The sequence below is a fragment of the Tigriopus californicus genome, chromosome 1, assembly GCF_007210705.1.
Source record: "Tigriopus californicus strain San Diego chromosome 1, Tcal_SD_v2.1, whole genome shotgun sequence".
In the NCBI taxonomy this organism is placed as follows: domain Eukaryota; kingdom Metazoa; phylum Arthropoda; class Copepoda; order Harpacticoida; family Harpacticidae; genus Tigriopus; species Tigriopus californicus.
The window spans coordinates 12,516,872-12,527,528 of record NC_081440.1 but is presented as its reverse complement, the minus strand read 5'-3'; the positions used below and the strand labels follow the sequence as shown (position 1 = coordinate 12,527,528).

At 44.3% G+C, this 10,657-nt stretch overlaps 2 protein-coding genes across 5 annotated transcripts in view; one reads left to right on the top strand and one right to left on the bottom strand.

Moving 5' to 3' along the window:
- The window catches only part of LOC131877447 (uncharacterized), a 52,026-nt gene extending 47,169 nt beyond the window's left edge, over nucleotides 1–4,857 (top strand). For 3 of the 4 annotated variants that reach the window (XM_059223138.1, XM_059223146.1, XM_059223122.1), the window contains exons 3-8: nucleotides 589–1,058; nucleotides 1,868–2,180; nucleotides 2,375–2,606; nucleotides 2,683–2,813; nucleotides 3,285–3,518; nucleotides 3,758–4,857. In XM_059223138.1, coding sequence (XP_059079121.1) covers nucleotides 589–1,058; nucleotides 1,868–2,180; nucleotides 2,375–2,606; nucleotides 2,683–2,813; nucleotides 3,285–3,518; nucleotides 3,758–4,003 — 1,626 coding nt within the window. In that variant the 3' untranslated portion in view covers nucleotides 4,004–4,857. Of the gene's footprint in view, nucleotides 1–588; nucleotides 1,059–1,867; nucleotides 2,181–2,374; nucleotides 2,607–2,682; nucleotides 2,814–3,284; nucleotides 3,519–3,603; nucleotides 3,641–3,757 lie in introns of all 4 variants that reach the window. The other variant, XM_059223130.1, reaches the window with a different exon arrangement.
- Nucleotides 4,858–8,146: 3,289 nt separating this feature from the next.
- On the bottom strand, nucleotides 8,147–10,220 carry LOC131877550 (uncharacterized). The gene is made up of 7 exons (XM_059223257.1): nucleotides 9,838–10,220; nucleotides 9,522–9,778; nucleotides 9,319–9,452; nucleotides 9,190–9,251; nucleotides 8,970–9,120; nucleotides 8,852–8,901; nucleotides 8,147–8,410 (listed from the first exon to the last, which is right to left on the bottom strand). The coding sequence occupies exons 1-7, from the start codon at nucleotides 10,052–10,054 to the stop codon at nucleotides 8,211–8,213; spliced, it is 1,071 nt and encodes a 356-aa protein (XP_059079240.1). The 5' UTR covers nucleotides 10,055–10,220; the 3' UTR covers nucleotides 8,147–8,210.
- Between the last annotated feature and the right edge of the window lie 437 nt (nucleotides 10,221–10,657).

Here is a 10,657-nt window from a genome sequence, read left to right as displayed (position 1 = left end):
AATCTCGATGTTGAGATGCTGGAGAATGGAGAGTAAAAAATGGCTGGCCAGGTCGAGAATTCAGGTTTATTGAAAGTCGAGACTGCAAATGGGCAATCTAAAGTTCCCTTTGGAGTCCCAATTGCCATCCCAAAATGGTGCATTTCCTAGCTTGTTCCTTGATGCACTTTGGGGAGTGAATTTCAATTGGATTGTCAAATATTCCGGGAAACTTCATAGCAAGCCTTCATTGTTCATCGGATAGGATTAAGGCAAGCAAATACGAGATGGTCTAAGGATTTCAAAAGGAGCGAAAACAAAGGATCAATTTCCAATGCATTGTAGGCACCTCAAGAGGCGACACATCATCGTCATCATCATGAGCAGCCTCTTCCTGAAATCCCGAAATGCACACACTGAATGCTGGCCGAGCTAGGCTGTAATTCTGCTCATTCTGCATCTGGTTAGGCCATCAATTATGTGGAAGGAGAAAAAATGCGCCCGCCTTACAACCTGAAAGTGCTGAAGAAGCTCGATAACCCAGAAAATTGTGCAAATATTTTGCTTTCATCTCATTGTGAATTCAATCCGCATTTGTACGCGTTCCAGATATTTGCCGACTTGAAAGTGGACGACATCAGCCAGTTCCTGCCACCAGGCTTCAAGGTCCCGAAATACCAATCATCCGAGGATTCAGGCAAGAACGAGGACACTGCCACCACTACCACTACCACAACTTCGACAACCTCCACCCCCTCCGCCAGCTCCACGGAGAAGGAGGGCGGCGAGTTCAAGCTCCAACTCTCCAGTTTGTTTGATGACATCAAGACCGATGAGATCGCCAGTTTCTTACCTCCGGGATTCAATCCAGATGCCACTCCACCCAAGCCTGAGGGCCCTAAGCCGGAGGCCCCCAAACCAGAAGGTCCCAAGCCTGTCAAGCCCGCCCCCAAACCGTTCCTCACTTTCCCCACCCGCCCACCGGGCAACCCCCGCCCACCACGCCCGTCCAGTTCTAGTGATTCCAGTCCAGCCGCTCCCCCTCCTGTCATACCCGTTATAAAGTCCTTTAACGACAGGTGAGATATCTAATTTGCCCATTTGTATGCTCTAACAGTGCACAATTGGCTCGAGTTCTCCGTTCCGACACAGCGAATTCAAATTCAAAGCAGGGTCTTTCTCTCTCTTGGGTGTTTTCCCCGAGTTCCTCTAATTTAATTTCTATTTCCATGGGAGTTGCCCTTCCTGCTGTCGTTCTTTCTCGTCTTGGAAATTGGACGCTCGTTCCGCCAAAGGATGAGAAATTCCAAATTATGACAACTTAGAGTGAAGTCTTGCCGAGCAAACGTACTTGAGCAATTTTTACTTGGTCCCTGGCTTCGTGAGATGCTTTGAGCAAAAAAAGCTCAGCTGCATTTCAATGGCACTGTCGTTTTTAACCTTTTTCGGGCTGCCCCTTTTTCCACCCATTAGGTACTATAGCGTGAGAAGACTTCCCCGTGAGCTGGGGTTATGTAACGAATGATGGATTATGCGACGTTCGGACATACAGTTCATGATTGGACGCAGTTGAGAAAGGTCATTTGTCAATGAGCTTTTTTGGCATTTCTAGCTCATTCTAAAGAGTTCCACGTTCAATGCCAGTTGAGCCAAATGATAGATCATGCCTTGAAGTGCGAAGGAAATCAGGCTTTATTCCCAGATGCATCGAGATGCTTCTCAATGGGGCAATATAATTAATGATATGTCGCGTCTAGGTGGCTGGCGAGGTGCCCGAAAGCGACGCAGGGAATGTCGACCATTAATCTTGCTCGAAATATTACAAAACATCGTTGAGAAAGAGAGGAGCTCAGTTCAATTCATTCTTTACTTGTCGCTTCATTCACAGGCTGAAAACTACCACCGAGTTCGCTGGATGGGCGGTCGAGTCCTCTTCGGCCGCCACGCCCATTGAGGGTCAAGGTGGTAACGGAGGGTCCAAGCCCAAGGCGAGCACAACCACCACCACAACCACCACCACTACCACCACCACCACCACTACCACCACACGATCCCCTATTCCCACCACCCCCGGTGCTTGCGGCGTGAATTGCCGTTTGGCAGCTACCATAAAGATCAGCGAGGGCGTGGAATGGTCCAATAGCTTCTTGGATCCCAACACCTTTGAATGGCAAGACTTGGCCGACAAGGTCAAACGAGAGGTGAGCTTCTTTAATCCGGTTACCAACTTTCTGGCCCCTTTTGTTTGCCTCTCGGTTGTTTTTTGCGGTTTTGGCCAAATCCTCCACCACGAGCCAGAAGCTCAGAAGGAGAAAAACGTGGAATGGTCTCACTGACACCGAGGAACCACCGATGGGCTTCCTTTTCTAATCCACCCTCTGTTGTTGTGTTCCAGTTAAGTGAGGTCTACCGCAATTCGCTTTTGGGAGACTCATTTGATCACATTGAGGTGGAGGCCTTTAGTAAGGGGTCTGTCTTGGTTGATTACTACGTCTACTTCAAGAACTTTGACGAAGAGGTCAAAACCGACGATCTGAAGGTGGTGCTCAACCAGCAAATGGAATCTAATGACGGCACAGCCAAATTGGGACGCTTCAGAGTGGACCCCAAATTCACCGATTTCATTGGTGAGCTAGCTTCACTTTCAGCTTAACGATAACTGATTGAACGCATCCGCTGAGACTTGTCAATTTGTCCTTGCAGTTCTTGAGAACGAGACCACTTCTCCATCGACAGATGAACAAGATGAGGGAGTCCTACCGGATTGGGCCATTGCTGTGATTGTCATTGGATTGGGATCATTCCTCTTTGTCGTCATCTTTGGCGTGACAGTGGTAAGAGAGAGATGAGAACGAATCGGGTGCTCGTCTGAAGATAGGGGAAACTTTTTTTATTGGCCATCAATACCTTCTCAAAAGGATGAAAAATATGTCTAGCAATAGTCTTTTATGAGCCTGTGGAACTTCTCGCAAAAGTGAATGATCACATCCACTGCAGCCATAGGAGTTCACCTTAGAAGAGATTGAAACCCCCGGTCATTTGGGCCTGATTTATGTTCCAACAGCAAAGTGTCACCTTGGCCACCTTGCCAGGTTATCTTTGAAACGATCGCTTGTTTCATAACCATAGCAGGACAGTTTTATGGGCTCGGGAGTTGACCATGAAGACTAATTTGTTTTCCAAGTTCTCGGAACAGGGTCGAGCCGTCGAAATTGAGCCAATAAATTCTGAGGCTTTCCGGGGGTGTAATTCAAAAACCTGTTGGCATGGCTCCGTTACCAATCGTCACTCTAACTCATTTACAGCTCACCAATCGACGAAGGAGAGCCATGGCCAAGAAGAAGAAACATGATCATCATCAATTGACCCAGGAAATGATCCACGAGTTGAATAAGAACGGTGGAATCATGAGTGGTGCCGCTTTGGTCAATGGAATGCCACCCCCTTACGAACAGCAATACTTCCCTCAAGAGGATTACGACTTGGACGATGCGTGGAATAACGATCGCTACTTTACCGAAAGTGGTCAAAAATACAAGGTGAGTTAAGAGAAGAAAATAAAACAGGGTGGAAGTACCCATAACTCTAATGGTGTGGTTTGTTTGTTCAACTTAACGCTCTCAGTTGACGGATCATGATTTCCTTCAAAAGAGGAATGCAGGTAAAAGCAATGTGCATGATATCTCCCGTCTTCCCTAAGATCTCGTCCAAAAATGATCCCTTGGTAGGCTCCACACAACCATCGGGTATTGATATTCTCCATTACCCTACTTTTCAGCGTCAGTCCAACAATAGTAGCAGTAGTGGAGGCGGTTATTCCAAGACCTCCCCCAGCCCTTATCAAAGCCAGTTGTACGATTCCTGGAAGACTGAGTGGGATGGTTACTATGATGACTTCCGTGCGGGTCCATCCGGCCTCGGTAAGCAACAAGCCGCAGCCGCAGCTTCCGCTGCCGCGGGATACAATACCAATACCTACTTGACCAAAGGTGGACGAAGACCCTCGTACGACGACGATTTCTAGAGGATCCTCCGCATCCCCTCCCTCCCCCAGCCAGTCAGATCAAAAACTACTTCTACTGCAACCACTTTACCACCATCACGCACCGCAAAGGGTGTGCTTAGCCTTCCACGAGAAACCACAATCCGGATTATTGTGAACGAGGGCGACGGCCTGATCCAAGTCAATCTGGACGCGGGATTTCCATTCGTTCAGATTCCATTTGATTGTGGCAGACACATGACATGAAGAGACACTTGCAAGTGAGACTGAGGAGGGTCTTGTGCCTCCGAAACGTCTCTCCAGTCTGATTGAAATGTACTACTCCCAGTGTGAAAAAACTGTGATAAATACTCAAGCTATATCCTTCCTACTACTCTACTACGCCACACAAACCCATACATACAAGTGTCCCGTCCAGCCGGTCGATTGTCTGTGCTACAACATACGTATAGTGAGACATCGCGCTACAGAACGTGGACAATGATTGTGGCATGAATACTCACTCTCTACCTAGATATTATGACCTTATATACCTTCATTGATTGATCCTCCCAACCAGCCTGAGGAAAAAAACAATCCGAAACATATTGACGCAAAAGAAGGATTGGGGAAGCCCCTGCTCTCTATTTCTCCTGAAAACTGGCATTCAAGTCGAGTCATCAAAAATATCGAAACTATGCAGATTTTACAATACTTATGGAAGGCGGATTGATTCGTGAATCGTGACGCAAGTACTGTTATGTTGTAATTACATCCTTCACATTGTCCTCTTTTGCAATTTTGCAATCAACCACGGTGCAAATGTATGCAATTCTAAAGAATTATACTTCTATTCTTGCCAATAAACCACTTAGAATTGACGCATTTTTCATTGGGATGGTAATTTCTGGTGCTGTTTTTTTCTACTTTGCCGAATTCGAACGAGCCCAAGGTTAGGCAAAATGACTCCAACTTGGCAAATGAACTAGATTAACACGTAATGGAGAGAACACGAGAATGGGCCATGCATAGTTTCTAGGATTCTTTTCCACCAAGTTATGTGCTTTAGATCGTACGGTACGAGTAAATATATCATTCTTAGTAAATGCATCATTTCACCTACCTTTTTTACATAGGCAAGCAGTAGTCGCGCAATGATTAAGCATTGGCCAACAATTCGTCGTCGGTTCAAATTTCGGACTTCCATGCTAAGTCTACGTGACCGATAACATTAACATTGATAGTCACGGCATTTGATGATTTAAAGCAGCTTGAAATGAGACTGTGTTCTGACTTCAAAACAAACAAACTCATTTGTTGCGTAACGAAAACATTTTCAAAAGTTAAACTGTCAAATTATAATACAACACATTCTCCGGGTTTCTCAAAACTAAACTTATGTATTCGAGTTCTTTTGGACTTGACTTCGCCCTAGAGGTAAGTGCTAGGAAGGATGAAGCTGATCAAATAAAAATTTAACGATATAATCTATCTCGACTTTGCTAAGGCCTTTGACGTGGTAGATCATGGCCTTTTAGTTAATATGCTCCATGAAATTCGGATCCAAGGCAAGGTTCGCAATTGGTTAAGACGTTTTACTTGGGGTAAGAAGCTATCACTTGAGGTCGAGGGATCCCTTAGTGATTCTTGATGTCAAGTCGGGTGTTCCTCAGGGCTTAATTCTAGGTCCTTTCCTTTTCATCATATTCATTGCTCCATTTCAGAAGTTCAGTAGTTAGTGGTAGAAATGGTCAAGATTCTGGTTGTCGGGTAGAGGTCTTAGATCAAATCTACTCTTAGGTTGCTGAGAGTAATATGGCCTTGAACCGAATTTCATTCCGTTCAATGACATTTGGCTCGACGTCACTAAACACTCCGCTCGTAGATCATGGTGGTGAAAACATTGTGAGCAGGTTTCGTCCATGAAGGATTTAAGTGTATTCCTCAAAGATCATGGAAAATTCGATGAGCATATCGAATGTGGTTGGATATATCGCACGTTTAGGTCCATAGATAGTATCATGATGCTAACTCTGTACAAGTTAATTGTCCAGGCTCATCTTGAATATGATAATATAATATAATCTTTTATTTGGCACTCACGGTCAGGTCAGTTGTATATAATAAAATAGAATAAATATGTATAAACATATACAAGAATGGGTCAACAAACAAAAAAGATGGAAATAGAGTCAAATAGATGATTGAAAATTGTAATATCACAGATGAATTGACTAGATTTGGTTTAGTGCGCATGAAGAAATGAAGAGGAGGCTGCACAGTACAGATACAATTTGGTAGAGGTAGATGATGAAAAGATTGGTTATTGCAAAGTAGATGATGGGCCAGATTGAACAGACCCTTTGGTGGCAGGGAACCGAAGAAATGTCTTTGACTGGGAAGGACAACTTGTGTCCGGACATCACCTCTGGAAACGTCAGGTTCCCAACACTTTTGGACACTAAACCTGGCCAGCCCGTTGGTGAGGGGCTCGGTTTCGCATAGAAAATGCGTCCATGCATTATTGGCATATTGGGGCACGCAGAGGTATCGTTTGAGGAACTTAGTAAAGGTGGCATCGGTGGACTTGAGGGCGGATTGGGTGTAGTTGGGAAGCCAAAGGTGAAGGCCGTAGAGGAAAATTGGGTTGATGTAGGTCCGGACGAGTTGAAGAACCATTGGAAGGGGGAGATTCTTGATGGGTAGTCTATTGCACATGTATCGGATCCTAGCCCTGGCCTCGAGTATTGTCGATTTGAGATGGATGGTGAGGAAGAGTTGGGTAGAGAATGTGAAACCGACATAATCAAAATCATTGACGATTTCAATTAGACTATTGTTTATGTGGAAAGAGTTGGGAGGAAGACGACCTCTATGGAAAGCCATGGCCTTCGTCTTGATGGTGTTGACTTGAAGGCCGTTCCCTTGGCAATAACCGTGGAGAGCATTGATGGCGTTTTGCAATGCCACGTCTGAGTCAGCCAAGAGAACCAGTTCGTCTACATGTTGTAGATATTGTCCCGGTAAATGGTTGATGGTGGGGCCTTGGTGTGAGAGGGCTGCCGGCAGGGCGGATGCATAAAGATTGTAGAGGATTGGCGAACTGGATGCTCGCTTATATGGGTTTCAATTAGTTTAGCAGGTTCATAAAAAGTCGCGTAGGTCCAAAGATATTTGACTAGGAACATAGAAAGTATGAAATAGCTCCCATATTGGGAGAGGCTGGAAAAGATGGGACTTTGCAGTATCGAAAGAAAGTACGAAAGGTATCACATACTGTACGTTTTCAAAAGCATCCATGAGCTTTGTCCCAACCCAGGTTTTAGGGTCAATTCTTGTGACCGTAGAGGCTTAATGTGCGTAATGAAAGCACCTTCAAGCCCTCGAGAATCGAGGCTAGTTCGAACAATGAATTCCAACTCTCTTCTTTCTTGGGCTCCTTTAATACTTGATTTACTGCCCTCAAACTTTCGTAGGGACTATTTACGCGTACGTGTTGATCCAGCACTTACTATTAAGTCAGACTTGGACATTTTTTTCACCAAAGTTCCTGATCAGTCCTATACATATTCGGGCTGGCCAGATTCGCCAAATCTAGTTCGTCGGTGGGTCAGATATTATATCAATATAAAGTCAAGAAAAACAACTTTTTTCTTGTTGATCTGCCACCAATTCCATTCACTGTAGAGGGAAGAAAAGTTGCAGCAAAAAAACAGTATCCCAATGGCCAGCTTCGCTGGCTGGGAGAGGTTCAACCTTCCGACTCTAGGACCCCAATACAAAAAAAAATTCTACCATCGTCTTTGAAGTTGCAACATAGATGAAAAAAATCAAACCGTCTTGAAAAATATCTTGTCAAATCAAGAAAATGAAGTTTATGTATTCAGCTCACAGAAGCGAGATCAAGAATGGCTTTCTTGTCGAGATAACATCGTGAGGAATGATGTCTGCCAAACTATTCGAAGTTTTGTCGTTTAGATCTTAAGTTCAATAAACTGTGGAAAATCTTACAGCTTCAAATGATCTTGTCTTACATCTCGTTAGTGCTGGATCATTTTGGAAAACTGTATGAGAACAAATCATCAAGATGAAAGTGTGTCCTAAAGAGAAGTGTATCCGATGAGATAATTTAGACAGCTAGCTTCAGGACATTGCCCACCCTTTACGTGCATAAGGTTCAGTTAAGGTTCTTTGTCTCATGTCTTTATGCTTCATCAAAGAGGCTTCTTTATTTTTCTTGGATCATCAATCATTTCTTGGATAGGTTCTGGTAATTGACACACTCAGGACAGCCGCAGTGGTCGGCGTCAAATCCACAGAAACCCCATTTGGAGCAACAGAAGTTTTCTGATTGTGGATCGCATTCTGAAGGTTCCGAAGAATTGGGCAATGGAAAATCCTTGCCACATCGCCGATCTTTCCGGACCTTGCCCACAAAATCCTCTTGAACTATTTGAAGAAGAAACATGATTCGTTGATGTTAAAGCTCTTGAATATAGTAAAAACAACTGAGCTACCAAGTTCGAGTTGAGCTCAAATACGAGTACAAAATAGGAAGAAAAATTCGGTCGATCTCATTTGCTTTTCGCAGACCAAGTAACAGCAAAAAAGCAGCAAAACCTTTTCGGGCATGATTAATGGTACATGGAAATCTACTGACATTATATAGTCTTGCTAGAAGCCAAAGAAAGAAGTACTTTACAAGACAATGCATGTTCCAACGACTTGTTCTGCATGAACCAAAGTATAAGTTTAGAAAGGAGTTCACGAACCGAAGTTCGTCTTAAAAAAAAGATATATTCAGATGACATATTGCACTACCCTACCATAATGAGCAGACCTTAGATCACAAGTAGTTGAGTGGAAATAATGTGAGAAAATTATGATTACCTTTCTGCTCTGCAGAACGATAGTCCACACAGGTAGGGCAATCGCAATGGCTGAGAAGAGACAGAAAAGAATTGCAATTTCTTAGAAACCAAGTCAATCATGAATGATATTTACGCACTCTGAGCCGGGTCCACAAAAGTTCCATTGTGAACAACACGGATTTGGACTATTGGGATCACATTCTGAGGCAGATCCGTCCTTCAGTGGAAACTTGGCTCCACAACGTCTGTCTGAACGAACTTTCGAGGTGTCAAATGGAATTATAGTCTCTGCAAACACAAAAAGAACCATCTCAAGTCCCGATAGTCATGTTAGCTGCAAGGAAACATGGCTCAAACCTTTTTGGAAATTGATTCCACCACCAGATCGATAATCAATACACTCAGGGCAGGAACAATGACTGGAACAAACAAGTCAATTTGCATCTCTCAATAGGCCCAAGGCTTGAGCAAGACTCTTAGACTCACCTGTCTCCAGGTCCACAATAACCCCATTTGGAACAGCAAGGGTTCTCACTGTTTGGATTACATTCCGCTGGAGTGCCATCTTCCAATGGAAACCCTGTTCCACAGCGGCGATCGGAGCGAACTTTTCCGTCAATCTAATTCCAATGATTCGTTAAAGCCTTCAAATATTACCAAAAGCCCTCCCATTGACATTTCCACACTACCTTAATAGGTCTGTAGTTCACGCAAGTATCACAATAGCAGTGTTCCTCTTCGGATCCACAAAACCCATGGGCCGAGCAGCAATAATAACCGGAGTTGGGATCACATTCTGCGGGAGTGATTCCATCTTCAAGGGGGTTGGTGGGACCGCATTTGCCGTCAGATCGGTATTTTCCGTTGCTCACGTACACTGGTTTAGGAGCAGCCTCAATCACCGGCTTGGGCAACGCACCGGTCTTGATATCGTCATTGGTGGCAACTGGATAAACGAAAATGAGGTAACTTTGGAAAGGTCTTTCAATATTCATGAATCCTTACTCCCATCGCAATCCCATCCACAATGGCCGTTGTTTTGGCAGCAAGTGGGAAATGGTGGAATGTTTTTGCACTTGGCGGGTTCGCCATTGGGTGCTAGATTATTTGGGCCACAGCGGTCATCCGCTCGAGTGTCATCTTGAGCCTTCACGAATGAACACAGTAATAAGGAATGGATCACCATGAAAAGAAAGAACTGCCAAACTCTGACAGAGGCCATCTTGTGACCTGATTCTGTCCAACTTTCCAAGCAAATGTGACAACAAAAGCGACCTACTTCCGACGAACCACTTGACGTGGACTGCCAGGCCTACCAAACACCCATCGCCGACCACCGACCGCCGACCTTGAGTGGTCTAAACCGATAGACTACCGAACCAACAGGTAGATACGGTAGATCAATTGTCAAGGGCTTTGGTTATGAGCGCCATCGAACCAACGTCCACAAGAAGGTGCTCCATATTGCTGACGCCATGCGCGCTTGTTGAGCGGATGTGTATGGGCTTGTTGCAATATTACAACAATCGTTATTTATGACTTGTATTGGCAGAAAAGTTGGCTAGATGTTATGCTATGGATCTCATCCATATGATGGAAGGTGCCTATTTCAATCGACAACATTTCAAAGCTTGTTTCATGGAGCATTAGTTCTCTAGCTGTATCTTTTTCGCAGGATTTTACTACGTATGAAGATAAACCTGAGTGGAGCAAACTTATTCGAAAACTAAAATTAAATCATCTATAGCACCGATTTCTAGATATTTCTTGAAGCTCCTGTCTATTGCTACAACTTTGAACGATGCCGTTTTAAAATTGCAACCAC

Excerpts from the sequence above, each read along its gene's own strand:
- LOC131877550 (XM_059223257.1), bottom strand. The coding sequence starts at position 10,054 with ATGGCCTCTGTCAGAGTTTGGCAGTTCTTTCTTTTCATGGTGATCCAT. Across the intron at positions 9,252-9,318 it reads TATTGTGGACCTGGAGACAG|TCATTGTTCCTGCCCTGAGT; the intron begins GTGAGTCTAAGA and ends TGTTTGTTCCAG. Across the intron at positions 8,902-8,969 it reads TTTTGTGGACCCGGCTCAGA|CCATTGCGATTGCCCTACCT; the intron begins GTGCGTAAATAT and ends GTCTCTTCTCAG.